At 35.2% G+C, this 27,813-nt stretch overlaps 1 protein-coding gene across 5 annotated transcripts; it reads left to right on the top strand.

Moving 5' to 3' along the window:
* The first annotated feature begins 3,416 nt into the window (after nucleotides 1–3,416).
* LOC132063790 (uncharacterized) lies at nucleotides 3,417–16,365 on the top strand. 5 transcript variants are annotated; one of them, XM_059456503.1, is made up of 9 exons: nucleotides 3,417–4,445; nucleotides 6,187–6,375; nucleotides 10,178–10,270; nucleotides 10,432–10,614; nucleotides 10,703–10,805; nucleotides 10,901–11,086; nucleotides 11,710–14,159; nucleotides 15,092–15,681; nucleotides 15,870–16,365. In XM_059456503.1, exons 1-9 carry the CDS (start codon nucleotides 4,218–4,220, stop codon nucleotides 15,895–15,897), a joined length of 4,050 nt encoding a protein of 1,349 aa, XP_059312486.1. In that variant the 5' UTR covers nucleotides 3,417–4,217; the 3' UTR covers nucleotides 15,898–16,365. The 5 variants fall into 5 exon arrangements, with proteins under 5 accessions (XP_059312486.1, XP_059312485.1, XP_059312487.1 ...); XM_059456502.1 differs by having other exon boundaries at nucleotides 15,089–15,681; XM_059456504.1 differs by having other exon boundaries at nucleotides 15,089–15,681; nucleotides 15,848–16,365.
* Nucleotides 16,366–27,813: the final 11,448 nt, after the last annotated feature.

Genomic DNA, 27,813 nt, shown 5'->3' with positions numbered 1-27,813 from the left:
TTTTGGTTTTATTAATTTTTTTAACCCCATTTAATGGGCCTATATGAAGCCACTTTGCCCCAAAAACCCTTATTGGGGCCCCAATTAGCAATTAAACGACTTTTAAAAAAAAAAGTTTTTGTGGTCATGCCACGGTCAACATGATGCAAGATGCCTAGACAAATCAAAGGCTGAACGGCGATACCATGTGCGCGTTATTAATGCTCCTACCAATCAAATATCGGCATGTCACTTTAATTCGACATCGAGCAGTTTGTCCTTATCACCAACTCCTCCATCCTACAACTATAACAAAGGCCTATAATTCAAAAGGATGATAAGTTCTAACAAGAAACAAGAGAGAGCTCGTGGATTAAACGCTGCGGATTTCTCTACAAGCTAAAAACATTCAAGCATTCAAGTTCTAGAGATCCAGAGAGATCCAGACGAAGATTCAAGATCAAGCTCAAAAGCCCTTGAATTCAAGTACAAGTCAAGATCAAATCCATCAAGTTCAAGATCGTTCAAAAGCCTCTGAATTTATTATCAATCATAGATTAACACCTATATTTTGAAATAAAATACAACAATTGTTGCGATATTTTTCTGTCTTGATTATTATTTTCTGGACGCGAATTTTATTGTCTACACCCTCGACTCAACAATAGAATAAAAGCAAATATTCTAAAGTTCTTATTTTCAGCTTCAGTTTACAATATAGGGATTGAGTGCAACGCGAGGAGATTTCAGAACATACAAAGGGATAGCATGGAAAGAGTTCGAGAGATCGTAGTTTAATTACACCTCAGGGGCAATCAATAGCAGAGATGAAGGAAGATTTTAGAACGTTGAACAGTTATCCTAGTTAGAAGAAGATGTCGTTTTACTGTTTTTCTATTTTTGTGTAGTGAGAAATATTTTCGAGGACCAATTCCAGAGTCCAAGGGACTGACAACATTATAGATATGCTACTCAGTTGAATAAAATTTTCCATTTCGGCCAAAAATAACGTTATTCATGTTATCATGTATTCGTTGGTTTACCACTTACCTCATTATATAGTTGGTTTTCTTCTATTGCTGAGAAGGTTGAAATAGATTAAAATTTAATACAATTAAAACCATTTGGCATTAAACGTTTTCAAAAATGATAGCATTCTTTCCTACTAACCAACATCCATTGGTAATAACTCGTTCTTGTAATTTACATCATATATCAACTATATGTTTGTTCACAAACACACGCTATTCGATCCTTAGCTTACATATTGACAAAAACAAGTGGAACACGTAATGATTCAATGGTAGAACAACACAACAAGTAATGCAAGGCACCAATTTGGACCATTTAAATGGATCTCCACAGATAGAATCAATTCTCAACATTTTTTGTTAGTTCAACGAATCAATTCTCAACATTTTTTGTTGGTTCAACTCTCATTTATACACACAAAAAGTTTTAAATAACAAACGGATGAAATAATATGTTATGCAAAATTAAACTTTTAATATTTAAACACGTTTATAGTTTTAAAATTTCAAAAAGTTTAATTTCAATATAAAGTTAACGTAAATTTAAACATAATGAAATAATGCACATAGAAAGAAATAACACGAGATGAAGGCAAAAAGATCGCATCTAAATGTACATTAGAAACTAGTGCCACCAAGTAGAATTATGTGTGGAGGAGGGGTAAAAATCAACAAAACATCAACAAACGCACATCAAATGCGTAATTTTTGCTATGAAGTGAATTTGAATATATTTGATGAAGCAATTGAAGTAGAAACGAATTGCTTAAATGTTGTCCAGCTTAATAATGAGGATGACGTATAATATCATTTGTTTAAGCGTATTATTAAAGATTGTAGTTTTTTGTTGAAAACCAATAAGGCCACGATTAGACATGTTTGGAGGAAGGCAAACCAATATGTCGATTTCGTAACAAATGAAAGACACAACCTTAACAACATAAATTTTCTTCTCCTAGCAAACTTAAATTATGTTGCTTATGAACGATTTTAAAATTTTTACTTAATTTATTTTTTCAATTGCATAAGAAAATTGATGAATATATGTTTTTTATAAAAAGAAAGGAAATACACAAAGAGACGAAGGCAAATTACACATCACGAACGTGTATATTAGGATTTAATACTAGTACAAGGTAGAGGTACGTGTAGAGCAAGAAATTAGAAGAAAATACACTTTCTTAACTATAAAGTAACGTTATTACTTTTTTTTAAAAAAGAAAAACAAAAAGCAAGAAAAAAGAGAAATTGAGCTGGGTTTGGTTTAGAGCAAAGGCCATACACCTGAGGGCACTGTGTTTCACCTCTGAATTATGAAGGCCCAAAATGCATAACGTGTACCTGCGCTTCAAAGGCACTGGTCTTTAATTTTTGTCCTCAACGGTAGAATTTTTAATTTTTATCCTTCGCAAAAATCATTTACTCGCTTGAATTCCACAAAAAATTTAAAAAAATCACAAGTTGGATTCATCAAGATCGAAGTGATTCAAACTCATTTCCTGACCGACAGAAGCTTGCTATCTTCAGCAGTAGTTTGAGGCAAATTTTGGCGGAGTTTTGCATCAGGTATGGCAAAACTCTACCTAAGTTAGAAGTTTACATTAAGGCAATTTTTTTTTTATCAGTTGAAATTTTATATTTATTATGTGGGATGGATCTAATTTCTCGTACAAGAAATCGTTAACATATATATTATCATATATATATATATATATATATTTTTTTTTACCTCTAGGTATATAAAGTATCTATTGTAAATCGTAAATGTAAAGCCCTATTCAGTATTCTATTAACTTCTTAGCTTATGTTTCGATCTTATAACTGGAAGAGTTGTGCAAAAGAACTTGGCACAAGCAGTTGTTTTATCTTTGAAAAAGCAGTCGTGCAAAAGAACAAGAAGCTGTGATTTTTATCCTCCGTGGAAGCTGGACTACATGTTGTGATTTAATTTTCATTGTCTCTTAGATTGAGTCGATACACCGCCAAATAATCATGCGATAATTGCTAATTCAATACCGAATCAATCGAAATCTTATCGGTTGGCGAAAGGATTAATACATTTAAAAATGATAACCGATAAGGCGAACCGTTAAGATACAATTCGCCTGATAAACAACCTTAAAGTACATGAAACTATGAAAGAAGCGCGAATATTTAAGCCTAAAATAGAATGTTAGATTTCACATACTTATGAAACTAAAATTTTATTTGTTACTATATTCTTTCAAGAAGAAACTTAGCTAGAATGGCATTAATTATTATACCAATAATACTATTTTTTCTTGATCTTAAAACAATCAAATGCCATCATTTTGCTTGTAATATTTACACACCCCACCCCCTTCATTTGATTATTAGCACACCCTCAAAGAATAGAGGACAAGGATAACTTCATAAAGGAGGCAAAAAGGATCAAAAAAGAAAAATCTCTTCTCCTTTGCCCGATAGAGTAGTAGTATTTTTTTCTACAATCCTCAAACGTCAAAACCAATTCATCTCTCTTTCTTGAATTCCTTTTTTTCTCTCTCACACAGACACACACTCTTTAATCTGTGCTTCCCATTCTCACACACACCCTTTCCAAAAACACACATTTCCCTTTTTTCCTATTTATATTTGTATTTTTGTTTGAATTTTCAAGAACCCCTTTATGTATGCTTCTTGGGAATGAAAAAAAAATTCAATCTTTATCTGTTAGAAAATCAAGAAAAGTTGTGGATTTGTTATTTTATTTGGTTTCTTGAAAGTTTTTATTTTTAGGGTTTCCATTTCTATTTTAATCTCTTGATCAAGTATTCCTATCAGAAGCTCCCCTTTAGGGTTCCTTTTGTTTTAATTTTAATCTTTTTATTTTGGGTAAAGGTGGGGTTTTTTAATTTAATTTTATTTTATCTTATCATTTTCTTGCATTTTGGGGGTTGATATATAAGACTATATAAAAGCTATTAAGTAATATTGACACCCTTCTTGGTAATTTATGGTGAACTGGCCTTGGTTTTATTAATCTATTAACCATATAATTGAACTGCTTTGTTGGGGGGTTTTATTTGTAATTCAGATTTAGTTTTTGTATGATATACTTGATAAACTAGTTTGAAACAGCATTTAGAGGGAAACTGGAGAAAAAAGGTTGGATTTTTATTGTTAAAGTTGTTGAAAAACAAAAGAAGAACATTTTGTAGTTGGGTTAAAAACAAGTAGTGTTGTATGGGAGAACGTGAGGAATGGGCAGAGCCAAGTGGGCTATTGCCAAATGGATTAGTGGCAGATGCGGGGCCCGTTGTCGGAGTCCTCGACTCTGAGAGATGGTCAAAGGCTGAGGAAAGGACTGCAGAGCTTATTGCCTGCATTAAGCCTAACCAACCATCCGAGGAGCGTAGAAATGCTGTTGCTGATTACGTCCAGCGGCTCATCATGAAGTGTTTCCCATGTCAGGTTGTCTTTAATGTTCTGAAATCGTGGTTACATTTGCAACATTGTTGGAATTTGCTGTTTTAGTGTTATGTATTGAGTAATATTTTTGTTTTTTCTGTGTGATATGAGTGACTTATCTTTACGAGCAAGCACCAATGAATCAACTTGTTCAATGCATTAGGACGTTTAGCGTACATTGTGAACTTCCGAAATGATGTATATGTTGTTGAAAATAGTGAGCTTTATTCTGTATTCTGGAGCTCATTATTGAATATACAACAGGAGGGTAAGTCCAGTGTTATCAAAGGGCGCGCTTAAAGCACGCTTAAGCCATGAAGCGAGGCTCAAAACATGTTGAGCGCTTGGCCTTGCTTAATGTGCGCTTCGGTATCATCGTCAAGGCTGCAAGACATACTTTTCTTGCCAATGAGCGTTTCTTGAAGAGGCGGTGCTAAACAATTAATATTTCACTTTATTGTTATTTGTTTTCAATTTCTTTGTCCATATATATGTTATTCATGCTTATAATCTAAGTTGCTCGGACTCGGGTGCAAGTATCTGACACGGGTACGGATCCGAGTGTCGGATTAGGAAAAATCTAAATTTTAAGATTCGGAGTGCGAATCTAGGTATTGGATACGGATGCTAGGATTCGGCTAAGAAAATTCAAAATTATGAAAATAGAGTGATAAAGATATTCTAGATTTCAAGAGATAATCTATGAAAACTTCCATGTATATTGTAGAATTCAATGTTCATTCTCCCAGATGGGCGTTCCATTTCCCATGTCTTACATTGGTTTTATCTTTTATTTTGAGAAATCAAAATCTCAATTTCCCCCCCAAATTTGTCCATGGACTCGGGTCAAAGTATCCGAAGTTGGTTGACTGAATCCGAGACGTATCTCGCACCTGTCCCAGTCTTGCATCGAGACGGGTTCGGCATAGAAAATGATGAGTCCGCTTAACTTAGCTTATAATCATTAGTCTTGGAATAAACATATATATATATTTATGTTTTTTCTCCATTTGCGCCTTTTTTCATTAAAGCCCATGCTTTATCTGCGCTTTGCGCTTAAAGCCCCAACAGCGCTTAGAGCTTTTTTTGCGCTTTTTGCTTTTGGTAACACTGAGGGTAACTAAGAGATTTGGTTGAATTAGATTTTCTTGTCATAGGTGATATTTACTATGAAGTGGAGATTTCTATTTTCTTTTATTTTCTTAAACGCAGCGGATTAGATACAGCAGTTGGATAGAAGTAGTTGGGGATATTATGAAGGCCAATGAGTTCTGAAGTGTGAAAATGGATAGAATGTAGAGTGTGGGTGTGTGGTGGAGATGGGTGAAGAGAGTACAAGGTGGACTGGCGATATTTTACGGGGTTCAAACTATGGCCTTGTAATCATTTTTTTTTTCTTTCTAAAAGAGTGGACTCATTGTTCTCATAGGCGCATAGCATTTGATATGTCAAAAGACTTTGTTCTATGTATGACTAATTTTTTTTTTTTTTTTGGGGTGAAATGATTCTTCGGGATAAGTGTGCATGACTTGTACGTTTGACTATGCAATTTTTTTTGTTGTTGCAAGTCTTCCTTCACTAAGGAAGTCATTACTTTGAGTTTCCATATAGGACTTTGTTCTATTTACTCATCTGAACACAAAAAGAGAGGAAAATAAAAAGAGCAAATGCTCCAGCCTTGTTTATGTGTGGTCTAATCTTTTGGCATTTTGCTTGTAATTTCTCAACCACTTCATGTTTCCAGGTTTTTACATTTGGCTCAGTACCCTTGAAGACTTATCTTCCCGATGGGGACATTGATTTAACTGCCTTCAGTAACAACCAAAGTTTAAAAGACACATGGGCTCATCAGGTTCGTGATATGCTAGAGAAGGAGGAGAAAAATGAAAATGCTGAATTTCATGTTAAGGAGGTTCAGTACATTCAGGCAGAAGTAAGTCCGTTTCGTAGATCCCGTTTTCTTTGAGATTTGCATGCACATATTCTATATCTTCTCGATTGGTGCCTATTAGAGAGTATAGCTAGTCGTGGCTAGCTTTCACTAGGAGTTAAATGGTATTTGACAATTTGTGACTTCTGATAGAATGGGGAATTTTTTTGGATTATCTTTTAATTATAAGGAATGTGCTAATCAGGTGTTGTTAAATTTAGAAAACTAGATGGTACGATGAGCATCTTTTGTTGGTTTTACTTGGGGCTTGGATTTCACTTGTCCCTTTTTCCAGGATTCTAACTCTGGCTGTGTAAAGATATCGGTGGTCCATGCTAACTATGCTTTGATTTTTGCTGTTGAAATTTTGTAAGCGAAACATTAAAAAATTTGCTTTTGTAACTATTTTTTGGGACAATCTTTTGAAACCTTCTTTTCCTTTAGCTTTTCAGAGAATTTCTTTTCTTTTTATTTTGATGCAAGAAAGCCTTCACTATTGCACCCAAGGGTGTGGCCTAGTGGTCAATGAAGTTGGTTGAGAACCATGAGGTCTCAGGTTCAAATGCCAGCGGAGACAAGAACACTGGGTGATTTCTTCCCATTCGTCCAAGCCTTGGTGGATAAAGTTACCCGGTACCTGTTGTTGGTGGGAGGTAGCGGGTACCCCGTGGAATTAGTTGAGGTGCGCGCAAGCTAGCCCGAACCCCACATTTGTGAAAAAAAGAAATTCTAGTTTCTTATTTCTATGATTTATGCAATGATTTTATCTTGTGGTTTTGGTCAATTTAGCAGAACAGATTTCTCATTTCAACTATCAAGACTTGTGATTCTTTTTTTTTTTTTTTTTTTTTTTTTTTGATGAAGTAAGGTGTTTCATAGATAGGCATCAAGTAGATGCAGAATTACAAGAGAAACAAAAGTGCTCACAGAGAGCACAAGCAGTAGTTGTTAGCTTCTTTACAATATGTCAAACTAGCACTAGAGAGCTAACAAAGTCCAAAAAATGTTTAGTGCTAAATACAGGGGTTAGATTAACCCAACTGAACAGAAGAAATAGACAACTAGCTTTAAGAGAGTGGTTTGTAGTTGAAATCCCATCAAAACATCTACGGTTCCTTTCAGTCCATAAACTCCAAAACATAACTCCAGGGATCATCACCCAGACTTTCTTGATGGACTTATCAACTCTCCATGAATTCCAGCCTGCATAAGCCTCTTTCACATTTTGGGGCATGACCCATTGTAAGCCAAAAATACAGCAGAACATATTCCATAGGTCCTTTGCCACTGCACAGTGAAGGAGCAGGTGATTGACTGTTTCTGGGCTATTTTGACACATATAGCACTTATCTTCCAGTTCGAGGCCTTTTTTGTTCAGATTATCTATTGTTAAACATGCTTCGTGGACGGCAATCCAACAAAAACAGATGATCTTGGTAGGCATTTTGGTCTTCCAAATAAGTTTCCAGGGCCAAAGCTCAGTGATCTGATTCTGGCAGCATATATGATGATAACAATCTTTCACAGTGAAAGAGTTATTTGTTCCCCATAACAATGTATCAGCACATGTGTCATTCATGTTATTTTTCTCCACATTAGCAAGTAGTTCAAGCAGACTCCCTATCTCCCAATCCTGCACATTTCTCCTGAGCACTACACTCCAGCTATTGCCACATCTATTCTGTGCAATTGTGGAGTTTTTGTCTCGAGCAATCTGAAACAGGCTTGGGTAGACTTCCATGAGCGGAATGTTACTTAGCCATCTGTCCCTCCAGAATTTAATATGTGAGCCATCCCCTGCTTTGAACCAGACCTTCATAAAAAGTTCGCTCCACAGCTTACTAATGTATTTCCAGGGACCAACCCCATGGGGTAAAGTGGAAGTATTTGTGCTCCATTTGTCCCTTCTTCCATGCTTAGCAGCAACAACTTCTTTCCAGAGGCTAGTGTCATTTGTACTAAACCTCCATAACCATTTCATGAGCATGCTTTCGTTGTGAGAGGCTAAATCTCTAATGCCCAATCCTCCCTTGTTCTTTGGCTGTATAACTTTTTCCCATTTGACGAAATGGAATCGGGGAGAGTTGCTATTTCCTTTCCATAGAAAATCCCTCCTAATCTTGTCCAGCCGACCACGGATCTTGCTAGGAATAGGGAAAAGTGACATGTAGTATGTTGGTATGCTATCAAGCACACTGTTGATAAGGACTAGTCTTCCACCCATTGATAGATATTGCATCTGCCAGGAGGCCAGTCTTTTTTCAAACTTCTCTATGATCCCATTCCATATTTCAGCATTCTTGAATTTGCTACCCAGAGATTTCAGCATTCTTGAACTTGTGATTCTTCTTTGATAATCTTTTTCAAGTAGAAAGAATTGTGTTACTATATCTATTTGGGATTACTTACCATCTGCTGTTTTGATTTTTAATTAAGATAGAAGGAACTACTCCTTTGAAAATATGTGACGAACCTGTTTTTCGGAGTTTCAAAAGTAATGACACTTTTCTCATTTTTACTTGAGACTAGATCTTAATTAGCATTAGAGGAAGATATCATGCGAACATTAAATGTATGGTTGTATCTGACTACAGTTGTCAGAACAGAGTTATATTCCAGAAACTGTGCCAATGCTATATTAAGTTTATTTTCAATGCTCTTATACGATCAGATGGCGTTAACATTTGATCTCGTACGTTGAGATGATTTGGCACTCTGGGGGGATTATGTGTTTTAACTTTCAAGAGTAATTTATTTGTGAGATCGCTTGCCAGTAAAAGAAAAAAACCCAGTTATGCTTGATATTTCATGTTTGTTAAGCACCACATAGAGGTTCTTGTCAATGCTCCTATTTATTAAAAGGTTCTGCGTACAGTCTACCCTCCCCAGACCCCACATTGTGGGACTCACTGGGTATGTTGTTATTGTTGTTGCATCTGGAATTTAACATACATCAGCTCCCTTTTTCCGATATTATTGGAGTTATGATGGTATCATCATCAGTCTTTTTACATAATATTTTCCCCAGAAGAAATATATTGAGAGCCTAGTTTGATGAACTTGGGGAATTTTATCATGTAATTAGTTCTATGTCTATAGTTGGTTTTGTTGTAATGCTCGTTCCCAAGGCCAATAACTGTAATATCCATTGTCGTTGCCTTTAGGAATAATAACAGTTGACATTCACTACAGTGTTATTTTTCTATAGCCCTTTAGACACAAACATTTTTCTCTCCCCTTGTTCTGTCCGAGTATCTATTGGTCTGTTTTTGTAGTTACTTGACCCTTTGGCTTTGGATCTTATCAATTAGATGTAGTGATACTTAACAAAATAGAGTAAAACAACCCAAAATCCCAGGAGCTAATCCAAAATCATATATGGAATTGCTTGAGCATTTTTTGGTTGGAGTATGTTCATTGCAGTGACTCTTCGCAAGTTGTGAGGAATATCCTCCAGTTCCACTAGTATTTGGACCAAGCATGGTGCAATAGGAGATTATTGTGTTGAGTGGAGTTGGGTGATGGAGGAAATGTTATTTGAGTTTGTAGCTAATTCTTCTGATTTTTTTTTTTTTTTAAAAAGGAAAGAAAAAAAGAAAGAAAGAAAGAAAGCAAGCTAATACTGCAATACGAATAACCAATCATCTTTGACTACTTGGGTAGCTTAAAAAAGGTCGTGGTTGCTAATGTTGGTTATATAGTTGAATTTTCTGTAGTTCTTTACTTCTTTTGATATGCACCGGCTCCTTGGTGATTCTGTTGTCCATGAATCTCTCATTATTCTCGTTTTCTTTTCTGACTGCAGGTGAAGTTAATTAAATGTTTAGTTGAAAATATCGTGGTTGACATATCTTTCAATCAGCTAGGGGGTCTATGTACCCTTTGCTTCCTGGAGGAGGTGTGTAGTTTCTTATGCTATAACAGGTTCTGCTGTTTGATGATACAACCATAGGGTTAACATGCTGTCCTAAGTAATTACTTTTCCTAAAATGGAACTAGTTGAGAAGAGTTCTGGTTTAAGGAGCGTAAACTGTTTGCTGTACTTGTTTTCTTTTGTAGGTTGATCACCTGATAAACCAGAGTCATTTATTTAAGCGCAGCATTATCTTGATTAAGGCATGGTGTTATTATGAGAGCCGTTTACTGGGTGCTCATCACGGTCTCATTTCAACTTATGCCTTGGAAACATTAGTTCTTTACATATTTCATGTGTTCAACAATTCCTTTGCTGGGCCACTTGAGGTGCATGTTTATTTTACTTTTTTGTATTTTTCCTTTTGTTTTGCTGGTTTTATTTCTTATTTTTGATATTTTCATTACATACTCATAGGTCCTTTACCGCTTCTTGGAGTTCTTCAGCAACTTCGATTGGGACAACTTTTGTGTTAGTTTATGGGGTCCTGTGCCAATCAGTTCACTTCCTGATGTCACTGGTAATGAACATGTGTAGAGGCATTTAGTATTTTTTGATTTCCTGTAGTTTGGCTTGAGTTTATTTGATGGCTTAATTTTGTTGTTCATGTTACAGCGGAACCTCCTCGCAAAGATGCTGGAGAATTGCTTCTCAGTAAATTGTTTCTTGATGCCTGTAGCTCCGTCTATGCTGTTTTTCCTGGTGGGCAGGAAAACCAAGGGCAACCTTTTGTGTCTAAATATTTTAATGTGATCGATCCTTTACGAGTAAACAACAACCTTGGCCGTAGTGTGAGTAAAGGTACTTGAAATTAGAATATTGCTGTTCGCTAATTATGTCAATATAAGCATTGCTGTCATCTGTTTCATTACCTTCCATTCACCCTTGGCCATACTTACGGAGGTCTTTGATCACGAGCAATTATTTATATTTAGTTGCACTTCTTAATATTTTTCCGTGATTTTTTCTTTACTAATCTGATGCTCGATTTAATTATATATTAGTAAGGTTCTGACTTTTAATTTCTTCCACCACTGACAAGTGAGGGATAACCTAGATGAAATCACCCTCCTTCATCTAATGATCTTGAGGTTGGGGGTTTGAGTCGCCTAGGTTGCAAAAGGGAAAGGGTTGACGACTCCTAGGCAGGTGGGCTTTGGAGGGGTACTAGAACTACTGTTTTTTACATGATGCGTGTTGGTACCCTAGAAGGATAGAAAGTTACAATTCAATTGTTTACTATCGTAGCTAAACTTTCTTTGACTAATAAAAAGCCTTGAGGAAGGGAAATTCTTGAGGCACAGCCTTGTATGACAACTGCTTAATATAAAATTACTGCACGGTTTCTAAAGTTCTAGTTATGACATGTTCTTCACATCATTGTTTCGTGGTACTTCATATCGGTCTGATTATTATTCTGGCAGGTAACTTTTATAGGATACGGAGTGCGTTCGGATTTGGTGCCAAAAGGCTGGCAAGATTACTGGACTGCCCCAAAGAAAATCTAATTTATGAGGTAAACCAGTTTTTTATGAATACATGGGAGAGGCATGGCAGTGGCCAAAGGCCTGATGCCCCAGAGGCAGAATTGTCACGCCTAAGATTGTCAACACCAGATGACATACCGGACTCTCAGAATTTTAGGGTCAACCCCAGTGGGAAAAAGGTGAGGAAGGTGGAGGGAGCCAATCCACTGAATGTTTCTTCTCAACATGGTAATCACTCTTCTGGAACCTTCTCTAGAATGAATGATTCTTCTGTGTCCTCTTATACTGAAAACCAAAAGAGCCATGGCAATTTGAGCAACTCAAGGGTTACTGATCAAGTGCAGACGGAAGCCACTTCCTCTCAGGTTTCACATACCGACAAAATCCAGAGAGAATCAAAATCTGATCAAGTAGTGAATGATATCCAGGGTAGGTTTGTTTTTGCCAGAACGCGGTCTAGTCCTGAGCTTACAGACACCTATGGTGACAGTAACAATCAAGGAAGGCGTGGAAGAGCTCCAGAGATTGCAAAAACGCAACCCACTCCGATGAGGCAGGACAGCAGTTATAAGAGGAGGAACCAAGGATCTGAAAATGTAGCAGGTCAGAGCGGTCGATCTTTAAATGATAACACGCCATCTGTCAGACACGTTCCATCCCATCAGAGTCATGATCCTGTCACCGAATCTAACGGTGGATCAAATAGCTTTCACCGAGAATCAAGCATTGATGTTCTGAATGAAGAGCTCTCATCCACTAATGGGACACAATGGATGCATCAGGAAGAGCAAGATCTTGTGAACATGATGGCATCTACTTCAATGCATGGATTTAATGGGCAAGTTCATTTTCCTTTTAACTGGGCTTCAGCTCAATTACCTTTTCCTATCTCTCCTTCAGTTCTTACTTCTATGGGTTATAATCAACGAAATACGCCAGGAGTTCCCACTAATATTCCTTTTATGGATCCTGCATTCTTGAACATGCAATTTCCGCATGGTTTGATTTCACCCCATTTCAACCAGTACTTCCCAGGCCTCGGGTTGAATCCAACTTCTGAAGATCCAATTGACCGCAATAATGAAAATTTTAGCCCTATGGAGATGAACTCAGGCGAGGCAGAAAATGATTTCTGGCAAGAGCCAGATGCTGGCTCCAGTGTTGGATTTGACCCAGAATATGGAAATTATGAAACACTTCAATCTGATTTTAAGCAACAGTCTATACATTCAGGTTTTAACTTTGTTCCTTCATCTTGGGTTACTGGCTCCGGCAACTCTCTGGGAGCTCAGCAGAAGTATATGAAGGAAAAACGTGGGCCAATTGGGGAAGAACATGATAATATTCAGTTTCAGGATAGCAGAGTGAATGACATTTATGCTGAAGAAAGGATGGCAAGTTCCAGGTTCTCATCCAGTGCTCATAGTAGTTCTATGAGAAGTAAAACCTCTTCTGAGAGTTCTTGGGATGGGTCTTCTGCTAAAAGCACAAAGTCAACAAGGGAAAGGCGGGGAAAGAAAACAGGTGCTGCAGAGCCAACTAGTGGTTATGGAAAAGGTAAAATGATGTCTGACCACGTGTCAGATCAAGCTGAGGATGAAGATCAGGATTGGAATTCTGTGTCAAACGTGGGTACTGAAATGGCTGAGAGAATCCAAGGACCTCAATCTGTTATTTCCATGCACCTTGCAAGGCATGTGCCTGAACATGAAGTTGCTCAGACAAGTGGATCGGACCCAATGATGCCCATTGCACCAATGCTTATTGGGCCTGGTTCTCGGCAAAGAATGACTGATAATTCTGGGGTTATTGCATTTTATCCCACTGGGCCACCAGTTCCATTTCTAACTATGCTTCCAATATACAATATTCCACCTGAGGCAGGAACACCTGATTCTTCAACAAGCCCTTTAGGAGGAGAAGAATGCTTAGATCATAGTGATTCAGGCCAGAACTTTGATACGTCTGAGGGAGTACTTGACCACTCTGAAGATTTAACTCCATCCAGTTCTTTTAGAGGGGCTACTTCTATTGAGGCACCTGATGAACACAGGCCCGATATACTTAACAGTGACTTTGCTAGTCACTGGCAAAACTTGCAATATGGAAGGTTTTGCCAAAACCCTAGACATCCTGGACAACTTGTTTATCCTTCTCCTGTAATGGTACCACCTGTATATTTACAGGGTCGTTTCCCATGGGATGGTCCTGGACGACCTCATTCAGCGAACATGAACCACTTTACTCAGCTGACGAGCTATGGTCCTCGTGCATTGCCCATTGCACCTCTACAGTCTGCTTCTAATAGACCTCCTAATGTGTTTCAACGGTATGTTGATGAGATACCAAGATTCCGCAGCGGGACAGGGACGTACCTGCCAAATCCTGTAAGTAGTTGACTCATCAGACTTGTACATTAATAAATTTTATCTCTATAACTCTCTTTTATGTCTCTGTAATAGATAGTATTAGGTGGGTGTTAAGAGTTCCACATCAGTTGCGGTGGGGCCCAGTACTTGGTCTCTTTATATAATTTTGGGCAATCCTCACCTCATGAGCTAGCTTTTAGGATTGAGTTAGGCCCAAAGTCCATTTTTTCACATGGAATCAGAGTCAGACCTATCCTAATTCTTGGTTTACCCGATGTAGAGCTCCCATGTTATATTGTTCACGCTCCTAATCTCCAGTCTTGAGCCGCGGGGGGGGGGGGGTCTCACATTGATTGTGGATGGGGTACTTGGTCTTCTTATATAGTCTTGGACAATTCTTAGCTCATGAGCGAGCTTTTGGGGTTGAGTTAGGCTGCCAAGGTCCATTCTTCACCATAGATACTGTAGCGAATTAATGTACATCTTTCGTTTAAAAGAATTATTCATCTCTCTCGTTTCTGAACTTCTCATCTGTTGTATGTGATTTATAGATTTATAAATGCTACTCAATGTTTTCATTCTGTCCGTTTCACATAATGTTCAAGCATTAGTATAAAGAATGGTTTCTCAGATGCTTCTTTTATTAGTGAGAGACAGCATTATCCTTTTCACTAATTCCACGGGAGATGTTGATGAAAAGTGAAATCTCATTCTGGTTTGCTTTTCCGTGCTTTTGATTTGATGTTGAGGATGGTTAAAGTGACATTTTGTCTATATCCTGTCCATGAAGCTCACATAAAGATCACCTTTCTTTCCATTGGGGAAGCTTGATTTCGTTTGTCGTTTAGAATTTACTCTTCTATTCTGTGCGCAAGATCTTTTTTAATTGAGACGTGGTACTACATTTCAAGTGGATATTTTACCTTTGCAATTTGGTGTTGCTTCAGAAGGTTTCAGTTAGGGATCGGCACTCATCTAATACAAGAAGGGGGAATTACAACTATGAGAGAAACGATAACCATGTGGACAGAGAGTCGAATTGGACTATGAATCCAAAATCTCGTGCTGGTGGGCGCAATTACAACCGCAGCCAATCTGAGAAATCAAACTCAAGAGGGGATCGGTTGGCATCCAATGATAGCCGGGCAGACAGATCATGGAGCTCACATAGGCATGACTCCGTTCCTTCTTACCTGTCCCAAAATGGTCAATTGCGTGGAAACTCAAGCCATAGTGGCCCTCTTCCTAATGTGGCATATGGCATGTATCCTTTAACAGCAATGAGACCAAGTGGAGTGACTTCAAATGGACCTGGTGGATCCCCTGTTGTAATGCTCTATCCATCTGACCACGATGCCGGTTATGGTCCACATGGAGAACAGCTTGAGTTTGGGTCTCTGGGTCGTCCAGCAGGTGTAAATGAACAATCTCAGCCAGGTGAGGGAAATCGTCAACGGGGAGCATTTGAGGAACAGAGATTTCATGCAGTTTCTGGGCAACGGTCTTCTCCAGATCAACCATCTTCACCTCGTCATGAAAGGTAAACCAAGGTAATAGTTATGGTTTTCTCAGGGGCTTCTTTTGTTCGAATTGCAGCATCTTATTTGTGAAGCTGAGCTAGTGTTGGCTTAGGTTCACAGACATTAGTATCTTTTTTTCTCTGGTGATGACAATTTCTTAACTTTTTCAATTTATATTGTCAACAGGAGGATTTAATGACTTTGGCAGATTAGTGGCTGGAAGGAATTATTATTAAAGGGTACAAATTTGTCATCCCTTTAATATTAAGCTGCAAAGAAGTCGGTGATTTGGTGATGGAAGAAACAGCGGGTAGGGGCTGGCATGTTAACCAGCTAGTCATATCCTCACTTTAGTTTTGCAGTGAAGATCTGGACCATGAGTTACTCTCTAGATTTTGCGAGGAAGCGGTCACATCTGATCCTTCAGCTCTTAGTTTTGTATTTTAGCTGCAGCAACCTTCTTCAAAGAGATATAGGTTTATTCTGTTTTTGTAGAAAGATTAGCATATTGTAATCTCATTGGGAAGTAGAAACTCTTCCAAGACTTCAGAGTTTTTAACTTGTTATAGTAGTTTTACCATCAAAAAAATTCATTTTCAATAGAATGTACTAGGACTTTGTCAAGAAAAATGAACTTGTACCGGCTTCGGCTCACTCGGGTTATTTTTACAGTGTAGTGATGCGACTGTGACGGTGACACATAATTTAGTGTCCATTTCGAAACAGGATCTTTCATCTGCTGTGCTAGTAACATCAGGAAGTTCGCTTTTGATTCATGCAATGGTTCGGAGGGGGCATGTATCATATTATTGCTTCTAAAACGCATGCATGTGGCGTCAATGAAGCCGGAATAAACCGGGGGGAGACTCAGGTTTATACAACAGCTGGGGCAAAGATGTCGAGTCATTTCTTTTCATCTGTCTAAGTCTTGTAGAGAGTTACACGGTGATTGTGTTGGTGGAGGGAACAGGTGATTAGTACACTTCTTTTAATTTGAATTGTAGAAGAACAAATCATCGCTTTCTCAACTTTTTCCTAAATCATCGCAGCCGAATATTAGAAGTAATATCTAACTTTTAATTTCTGTATTTCAACAAAATACATAAAGTATTTTGCAGGCCATTGTTGTGTTTTTATTCCGTCTCAATATTGAAAAGATCTTTGAACTCTCAGAACGTTCGATAAAAATGGGTTATGTGTAAGGACGTGGTTTCTTTTCACCCGTTAAGATTGAATCACCGTTTACAGTGAAGATTTTATTTCATAGGTGTTTTCAAGGAACATGTTTAATCGTTGAGGAAGTTAGGTAAGTAAGCAATTTTAAAATTGACATTGCTAATTTTTAGCATAAGATTGATTGTATCAATTGTAGTTAAATAATATTTATCATATTAACATAACTCCTATTAAAGGCCTAAAAAAAGATCTTGCACAATAATAGCATAACCCCTATTAAATGAGAAAAGCAATATCTACCATAAATATATCCCTCTTTTTTCTCAACTAATTCCTCAAAAAATGCAAATAATGGTTGACTGAAAAAAGATTCTTTTTTTCCTAATCTTTTTTTTTTTTTTTTTTTTTTTAATTTAAATTTTAAACCCTTCCTTTTTCTAGCGTCTTTATTTCTTTTTTTAAGACTAGCAATTTTTTAAAATTCGAATTTGGATATTATGTATATTATTTTAACATTTTACAAATTTGATTAGTAGTTTGTATTTTATATTCCAAAGATATCTACTATAAACCATATATATTAAATATGTAGATGTATATGATTTTGTTTAGTTACATGTATTATATTGAATATATGCTATCCATATATTTGCTATAAATATAGTATAAACAGTATATATGATATATTAGTGGAATATTTACATTATATAAACACAGTTGTTATCTAAGATAGCTGACATATATTAAATGTATATTTTATAGGAAAAGCTATTCAACATTAAAATAGGATTTGATGAAAAAATAATTTATCACAAATTCCCTCGAGCAATCTCATTAAAGTGGGAAGATAAATTTTACTTATGAACGAGAGAGAGAGAGAGAGAGAGAGAGAGAGAGAGAGAGAGAGAGAGAGAGAGAGAGAGAGAGAGAGAGCAATTATGGAAGAGAAAGGAAAGAGGAAATGTAGTAGTAAAAAATATATTAATGGAGCATTGATGGAAATTGACCCCATGATAAATGTGAATCCCTAATTATGTGGGATCACTTATTTGATTAATAAACCTACAGATTTTTATGTATATGTTAGAAATGATATAAAATTTGCTACTTATGTTAAGATGCAAAAGTTATGTTATTTATAAAAATCTCTTCATCTTTTGCCCCGTTAAAAAAATTTAGCAAATTTAGACCTCTGCTCCTCCTCCCCATCTTCTTCGTACTTTTTGTAGAAGATTGTAGACCCATTGTTATTTGTTTGGATTAGCGTGGTTTGTAAAACTTGAAAAATACCATTTGTTTAATGGATTTTGTTAAGCTTGATTGTTGAAGAAGACTAAGCGGATCTATTATTTTTGAAGGCTTGAGTTGAATTTAACAATTGAAACTAATTGAAATTGGTATGGGAATGATGGATCAGTGTTTTAAAAGGAGGGAGCGTAAGGCGGGGTGTTTTACATATGCCTCAGCGAGGCGTAAGCCCCGAGGCATGGGGCCTAAGTCCCATGAGTATTTAATTTTTAGTATTTCATAAAATAATATAATTACAATAAATACTTTTAAATAGGTAAAATTACATAAAAAATAAAAGAAATATATTATAATGCTTGATCCTCAGAAAAAAACTAATCAAATCAATTCATTATACGCCACTTACAACTTGTAATTGTATATAATGTAATTTTACAAGTATAAACAATACAATGAAATAAAAGCTATTATGAAATGCAAATCAACTATAACATCTTAACTTTCAAAGACTGAAAAAATCACAATTTCTTAAAACAATATTGCTATCATACTATTCATTTTATCTTAGTATTATAATTAAAACGTAACTCCTTCATGAATAAAAATAAAATTACTTTCAAATAGCGAAATAATAAAATAAGATAATTTTGATACATAGGACAAAAGACCAATGACAAATAAAAATGTACAATTCGGTTATGTATTTTTAAAAGAAATATAAATTGATATTCACCCTCACGATGTTCTCAAATGTATGTAATACTACAATTTGTTGTTTGAGTTACACGCAATCTTCTTATTTCTATAGATGAAAAACTATTAAGTATCATTCATTTGTTAAAGAATTACAAGGGTCAACGATTCTAATTAAGGAATTTAACATATAATCCGTGTAAGAATTGTTAGGCGAGCCCCGAGCGTTGGGCGTTGGGCGTGTTTAGGGCGTACAGTCGGGTGCTTGAGGCGTAAGTCTCACAGGAACTAAGCCCCGCATGCGAGCCCCGGGGCGTTTTGCCAGTGCCCTGCCCCGGGCCGAGCCCCGAGGCGAGCCCTAAAACTGTCTTTTAAAACACTGTGCTGGATAAAAAAATCTGAGTTGATTGGATCAATTTTGAAGCAAAAACGTACTGGTGAAATGTCATAGGAACTCCTAGTGAACCTCTAGAATTGGTAAATAATTAGTTCCAAAGTTACGACACAACTTGTACTAAACTTCTGGTGATTCATTAAGACTTGTGGCAAGCCATTGCATGAGAAACTCTTGGCGATCCATTAGAATTTGTAAACAATTTGTTATAAAGTTGCACCGCAATTTGTACTAAACTAAACTCCAGGTGACTAACCAGGATCTGTAGCAAGGTCATCCGTAAAAAATTCTCAATGATCTACCATGACATTTTGTAATCTAAGTCCTAATGATCCGCAGTGAATTGCGGCAAAGCAAATGAACACTATTTTGTGCACAACTTAAACATTGTGACAAATCACCATTTTTTTGCACGGAGTGCCCTTCTTTTGGGCTGGTCTTTATATTTTGCCCCTCATTTATGTCTTCTTTAATTTTTGCCCTTGCCTTTGTTTAATAAAAGTTTTTTGACGAAATTACCCTTACCCCATTAAAACTCTTTCTATTTCGTCATTTGCTCTTTTCTTTTCTTTTTTTTGCTTCTTTCCTCCTCTTTTTTGTGTCTATCTCATCGTTCTAAAACTTGGGTACGAATTTGGATCTTTTGCTCGTTTCAATATTTGTTTTTATGTTAAATTGTTGTTTGTTGAATTGATATCTTTGTCTTCGTCATTTTTTATATTTAATTGATCCTTTTTTATTTAAAATTATAGTGTTTTGTTATAGTGTCTCTACGATTTTTTCAACTTTAGTTTCGTTCCCCATGTATATATTTTGATTTTTTGAATATCGTATTATGAATGTCGTAATATATTTTAGCTGATTTTGATATGCGTTTTGGTTTTCTCTTTGTTGAATCTTTGAAGTTTTGCCTGTGAACAGCTTTTTATGTTGTTCTTCTTTGTTTTTGTTTAATAATCGATTTTTTGAAGAATGTTTTTGTCTGAGGCAACATATCGGGTCGTAAATGAGTTTATGATTTTGAAGCGAAGTTATCTTCGGTTAGGCATAAAGTTATGCTTGTTCGACATAACTTCATAAATTAAGTTAATTTATGTGTGTCTTGATTTTTGGTATTGTCTTGTTAATAATTTTGATTTTTATGCAATCTTATGTGTTATTGGTGTTGTTTTGTTAATAATATTTTGTTTTGGTTATGAAAAATGAAAGTTTGCCTCTCACGGCATACTTTGTAAGTTTGTAAAAGTGAACTTGCTTTGTTCACTTCATGAATGAACTTGTCTAATGCTTAACACTTGTGTATTTTTTTTTATTTTCTTTATGAAAATGAAAGTTGCCTCTAACGACATACTTTGTTCTTTTGTAAAGTGAACTTACACATCCTCGGCATACTTTTCTAGTTCTTAACACTTGCGTAAATTTTTGTTTTGCTCATAAAAATGAAAGTTTGCCTCTAACAGCATACTTTGTTCTTTTCTAATGTAAACTTCTGCCTCCTCCGGCATACTTGTCTAATTCTTAACACTTGTGTATTTTTTTTTATTTTACTTATGAAAATGAAAGTTGCCTCCTATGACATACTTTGTTCTTTTGTAAAGTAAACTTACTCCCTCCTCAGCATATTTTTCTAGTTCTTAACACTTGCGTAAATTTTTGTTTTGCTCATAAAAATGAAAGTTTGCCTCTAACGAAAGCATACTTTGTTCTTTTCTAATGTAAACTTATATCCTCAAATACTTGTCTAATTCTTAACACTTGTGTATTTTTTTTTATTTTACTTATGAAAATAAAAGTTGCCTTTAATAGCATACTTTGTTCTTTTGTAAAGTAAACTTCTGCCTCCTCCGGCATACTTTTCTAGTTCTTAACACTTGCGTAAATTTTTGTTTTGCTCATAAAAATGAAAGTTTGCCTCTAACAGCATACTTTGTTCTTTTCTAATGTAAACTTCTGCCTCCTCCTACTTGTCTAATTATTAACACTTGTGTATTTTTTTTATTTTACTTATGAAAATGAAAGTTGCCTCTAACATATACTTTGTTCTTTTGTAAAGTAAACTTTTGCCTCCTCCGGCATACTTGTTCGAACTTTGCTGATTATTTTTTGTCGTGAAGTTACTATAATTTCAAGTCTAAGTCATTGAGCATTGTATACTAATCAAATGGAACGTATAAACTAATCAAAATCGAACAAAGCAATAAATTTGATCAATTCTATGTTGTTGAGTAAAATTATGATTCGCAATGTGAATCTCAATTTATGTATCGATTGTTTAGTTCATAGAAGATGATTTGTTATTATTTTCAAATATTAACAAATCTAAACTTAATAAAGCATCAAATTAAGTTGAATTACATTCAATTGAAACGCTATATATTATGTATTTTATCTTTTTCGATGTTGTAGCGACAAAATCAATGGAGATTTCTCCGGTGAAATGTTGGAACGATGGAACGATTGAAAGGTTTGTTGTTGAAATGATGGATAGGTTTAATTGGATGTTTGGGGTTAATTCTGATTTTCGATTTTTATATGTTATGGGTAGGGGTAGTAAAGTCTTTTTCTTATTATCTTTTAGCTTAAAAGGGCAAATATTAAAGACCACGCATTACGGGGGCAAAAATTAAAGACCAGCGCATTTGAAGGGCATTCGCGCCAATTGCCCACAAATCACACCAAGACGTGGAATGATCTATTTATGAAAATCTTCCTTATTGTAAGTTAGGGTATTAAGCGCATAATTCAAAACACAAATATAAGTGCATAATCCCTTAAACGTGCAATTTGCTCCTTTTTACCCAAGTTGATTTATTTTAGGTAAAATTGACAAAATGACTACCTTATTGTAGGTTCCTACCATTTGTAGCTACCTTTTTAAATGTTACCGTTTGTAGCTGATTTCTGGCCGAATTGTGTATGTTTTTGCTTGTATTTATTGCCAGCAAATACATGCGGATGCGGTAAAAAAAAAAAAAAACAGGTTCCTTGATTTTAGCCTGTAACGGTGGTGGTATTAAATTAGATATTAATATATTTTTTACCTTCTTTTCCACAAAACCAACTATATTATTCCCTTTCCTTACACGTTTCTCTTCTTCCATGCATTCAAACATAAAATTTCAAATTTCAAATTTAATCTTCAACAGCTCTGAAGATACATTAACAAAACAACACAATCAATCATCAGGTAATTCGTGCAAATACACAGTTTTGATTTCACAAAACTCGTCTATTCAAGTTGTATTTATGTGATTTCAATTTTTTTTTGTGGATCATAATGTCGAAGTTGTTTTATTCTTCTGATTTTTTTTTATTTGTATCTTTATAACTTATATTCGAAAATAATGATATAAAATCACTGTAAGCGTTTTTTTGAATGAATAATGCTCTTGAAATTTCGGTTGAAAGTATTTTAATGTACATGAATGGTTCGGAATCAAAAAAAATTCCAGTTCATATTTTTTATTTTTCTAAATCTAAATGGTATAGTATAATGAATGATCAGCTAAACTATGTATTTCTGAAGTTTAATTAAACATGTGTATGTTGTATTTGAATTATTAGTGAACTGTAAATCTAATTTGTATAAATTGTTCAAATTTGAACGTGAATGTTTGTTCGAACTGATTTTTCTTAATTTTTTAGGCATATATATTACAGGTTTTATGTTGAGACATTGATTCAAGGAATTTTTTTTCTATAAAATGGCCAATATTTCATCGTTGATTAGACACTCTGGTATTTGGAACGAGGAGAATAAATACGTCAATTACAAAATTGATGCTGTGACTTTCAAGGAGTATTTGATGTATGAGGAATTGTTACAAACAGTTGCAACCCAATTGAATATGGACAAGCAAAGGAAAAACATAACCATAAAATACATGGTTGAAGGTGATGATATTCCAATGGAAATTCACAATGATATGGGTGTTAGGGTGTATGTGGAATTGAAGAAAGAGAACAAATAATTACCATTGTACCCATTATGTATCACTACAATTGATAGAAGTATGGAGATATGTATATCGGGTGAGAGTTGTGTTGAAGGTGATTATTTGCAAATTGGATACACGAATCAAACGAATGTAATGGAAACAGTTGGTTCCCGTGATTTGGCATCATCAAGTTGTGGAAAAGCTGATTTGTTATTCGAAAACAACAGGGGTATGGTTATTGATGACAAGAACCAAAAAATAGTTATCGTCGATCAAGTATACAAGAATAAAGATACATTAAAAGCTGTGATGGCAAATTATGCAATTACAAACAGGTTCAACTATCAGCCAGAAAGGTGTAATGCAATAAGGTATTCTAATTTGCATATGTGTATGTATTTGTAACTGTGTGTTGTTATGTATTTAAACTGGGATAGTGTATGTTTGTTAATTTGTAAGAGTGGAAGTATTTCTCAGCATGTGTATGTTTAGTATGAAGTGAAATCAAAACTGATTTTTATGTATTTATAGTCATAAACAATGTATTTGGCACGGTTTGCATTTGAGTAACTTGTTTACATATTCATCTGTCCTTTGAAATAAATACAAGAATAAATACATAGATGTATTTATGTGTACTGATGTATTTTACACTAATGTGTTTTTTATTGATGTTTTTTTATGTAGCTACACACTTGTGTGCGTATCAGGAGAGTGTGGTTGGAAATTCAGGGCGTCAAGTGTAGGTAAGTCAAGAATCTTTAGAGTTAGAGAGTTTCATGACAAACATACATGCCCGTTAAAGGAAAAGGTTTAATCCCGATGCCAAGCTATAAGTCAGTTGATAAGTGGGATTGTCAAACCAAAAATAGCAAACCATAAGAGGAAATATAGGCCTAAAGACATTGCGGAGGACGTCAAAAATGATTTTGGCATGGATGTTTCATACATGGTTGCTTGGCGGGCCAAAGAAAAAGCGATGAACGATTTAATGGGTGAACCGGCTGAATCTTATAAAAGATTACCTGGATATCTATACATCTTGGATAAGACTTACCCGGGTTCACATATCAGAATGCGTAAAACCTGTGAAAATGAATTTCTGTATGTTTTTATAGCACTGTATGCATTTATCAAAGACTTTGATTATTGTCGGCCAATTGTGGTAGTTGACGGAAGCCACTTAAAAACACCGTATAATGGAACATTTGTCTCGGCAAGCACATTAGACGGTGCAGGTATGTCAAAAAAATACATATTATTTTGTTATCTCAATATGTATTTTATCTGTTTTAGACAAATACATAATGTATTTTAACATTTTTTATTTTTAACTGTCTGTCCAGGCAACATACTTCCCTTAGCATATGGTGTGATTGATTCTGAGAATGACATGTCCTGGACGTGGTTTTTCGAGCGTTTCAGAGAAACATATGGAATTAGAGAGAATATGTGTATTGTATCAGATAGGCATGAAAGTATAAACAAGGCTGTTTGTAGAATTTATCCAGAAGTTGCACATTATGCATGTATATGGCATCTGTGGGGGTAATGTATGTAAAAAATACAAGAAGAGCCATGATGTGCTGAGTCCTGTTTTTTATTCCATGGCAAAGGCATACACGCAGGATGAATTTGATGAGTTGATGGGGAAGTTTCAAAAGGTAGATATGCGCGTGGCAAAGTATTTAGAATCGGCTGGTAGAGACAAGTGGGCTAGATTACATGCATCTGTTAACCGAGGGTGGACAATGACTTCTAACATAGCAGAGTGCATTAACTGACATCTTCTAGTAGCTAGAGAACTGCCTATATATGACTTTCTCGAAGAAGTTAGAACGATGTTTGGGAGATGGAATTACAATAACCGGAGAAATGGAACATACACGTTCACTACACTCGGTAAAAAGTTCCAGGAGATGCTATCAATCAACGAGTATCTATGTCTATGAATGACGGTATGTTTCAGTTTAATGCTTGTTATAATGTATTTGACAAACTTGTACTTGTACTAATCTGTGGTGTTATTTCACATTATATCAATGTGTATTTGGTATCATTGAACAGTTAGTTTAAATGTAAGTTAATATATGCTTCTTTGAAAATCGATATGTATTTGATTAATCGTATGTTTATTTATTTTAAAATTCTGATTTGTTCAATAACAAATACATGTAATGTTTATTTTTTCATGTAGAACCGTCAACCGAATTTGTGTACACAATACATGATGGAGGAAGGCAATTCATTCTTAATTTGAATAGCAAAACTTGCAGTTGTCGTATGTTTCAACTAGATGAAATCCCCTGCCCGCATACATTGGTTGTCATTAAGAAGAAAAATTTAGTTGCTGATGATTATTGCTCTGATTTGTTCAAACCGGAGACCGTGTTGAAGACATATGATGTACCTGTGGATCCTCTACCCGACGAGCGTGAATGGAACATTCCCAAATACATCTTGGAGGATGTGGTTTTGCCACCAAGATACAAGAGACCGCCTGGTAGGCAAAAAAAGAGGCGTGATAAGCCTTTAAGTGAATTGCTGTTTGGAAAGAACAAACATGCTTGCAGAACTTGTGGACAACTTGGACACAACAAATGTTCATGTAGTTTTGAGCCTTGAAGGAAGTGAATAGATTTTTCTTGTGTTCCTATCCATTTAACTTTCTTAGGGAAATACATTGGTTATTTAAGTATTTGAACACTTGTGTCAAAAACTTCTATTGACAAATGTTGTCCTATTACTGAAATTCTTGATATGAAATGTATGTCCTATTCAATCTGATCTTAATTGCATTTTTTTCCCGATACGTATGGTGTTTTTATCAACTTCAAAATACTGCGTAGTTGGTAAAAGAACATACATATTATCTCTATAAACTGAGAAAGTTGTTTTTATTTTGGAATTTTTTTTAGATTGGAGGCTAGTAGTTGTCCTGGTCATGTCAAATACACAATATGTGTTTGTTGGCCTTCAAAAAATTGTATAAACTGTAATAGAACATACATAATATTTGTGATCCTGGTGTGTGAAATTACACGGTAATGTTCATGTATTTGAACACCAAAAAAAGGCAAACATGTTCCGATAAAAATGGTGTTATCTATCAACTTCATAACACTGCATATGTGGTAGATAAACATACGTATTATTTCCGAAACTGATGAAGTTTGTTTATTTTTTCAATTTTTTTGATTGAAATCATATAGTTGTGCTGGTCATGTCAAATACACAAGATGTGTTTAAACTTCAACAAAAATGAATAAACTGTAATAAAACATACATATTTTGTGAACTTGGTGAATGAAATTCCAAGGTAATGATCATGTATTTGTGGATTCAAGTTGTCACAGTTTACTATATTTTTACCCAACTTTAGATATATTTGACAAAATATGGAACTAGGTACATCAAAAATATGGAACATAACCCATCTAACTTCTTTTGATAAAATGATAATAATCCAACATCAATCTAAATACATTTAAAAAATTCTGATTGTTTGCTTTAATGAAAAAAAAGGACAAAAAACATCCAATGTACGAATAGTATTTATCAAACATCAATTGCTGGCCTAATCGGTCTTGGTGGAACTTCATTATCACTCTCAGCATTGTCAACAACCTTGCGTTCAGCGTAGTCTCATAAGAGTGCACCGTATCTTATACGCTGCATGTGTGCATCAATGACATCGGAATCCTTTCACCCGATGTCAAATACTCGATACGCATCCACGTATTTATATTAGACACTACTGTTGTTCTAAACAATGTATTTCAAGTTCTAACACCTATCAAAAGTCATGTATTTGAAAGAATAATAAATTGATAGGATATATCATGTATTTGATACACTATGATATTTTAAAAAAATATGTTTACTACTAGGGGTGGGCACAGTTTGGGCCAACCCGAAATCCGAACTTTTTAAATATTTGGTTTGGATATTTGGATTTCGGATTTTATTTTTAAAATTTATGGATTTCGAATTGGATATGGATTTAGTACTACGGATTTTTGGATATCAGAAAATCCGAAATTTTTATACCTTATATCTAGTTTCTAGAGATCCAATAGATTAATAACTAATGCCCTACCCATCAAAATATTAAGTGCAATATATAATTCTCTACTAAATCAAATATAATATAGTATTCTCAAGTCTCATGTATATCATTCTATACTTAAGATTTTATTTTGTTCATTTCTACTTTTTCAGAATGCTTTTATTTGAATGGATTTACTAACATGACTTGGATTTAATCCTAATTTGATGTATTTGATACTTTTTTCTTGACTATGATTTACCTTTCTAACACATAAATTTCGTTCCTAATAAGTTTGCCTTAAGCCTCAAGAGTCAAGTTTGAAAATTCAAAATATCCAAACCGAATAATCCGAAACCGAACTTAAAATATCCAATCCAATCCGAACTTATTTGGATTGGATTTGGATTGTAATTTCTTCAATCCGAAAACCGAATATCCAAACCAAAAATTTCATATCCAATCGCAATGCCCATTTACTACTTACGTTACCGGGATCTTTTTCAACATAGACAAATCAAAGATATGCTTTTTTCCGCATATTATCTTTCACCAAATCTATGCTTTTTTGATTTACATAGAATCCAGCCAGATGTAGGAAATGTGGAAGAAGTGTAACAAACTTTTTTATTTCATTCCTAACAACTGCGTTGTG

Source organism: Lycium ferocissimum, chromosome 7, assembly GCF_029784015.1.
Source record: "Lycium ferocissimum isolate CSIRO_LF1 chromosome 7, AGI_CSIRO_Lferr_CH_V1, whole genome shotgun sequence".
Classification (NCBI taxonomy): Eukaryota; Viridiplantae; Streptophyta; class Magnoliopsida; order Solanales; family Solanaceae; genus Lycium; species Lycium ferocissimum.
Note: the sequence above shows the minus strand (reverse complement) of the source record. Positions and strands in the feature narration are given on the sequence as shown.

Bases quoted from the DNA above. Each gene is read 5' to 3' on its own strand.
- LOC132063790 (XM_059456502.1), top strand. From the start codon at position 4,218: ATGGGAGAACGTGAGGAATGGGCAGAGCCAAGTGGGCTATTGCCAAAT. The intron at 10,615-10,702 runs GTGCATGTTTAT...ACATACTCATAG, and splicing joins CCTTTGCTGGGCCACTTGAG to GTCCTTTACCGCTTCTTGGA. The intron at 11,087-11,709 runs GTACTTGAAATT...TTATTCTGGCAG, and splicing joins TGGCCGTAGTGTGAGTAAAG to GTAACTTTTATAGGATACGG.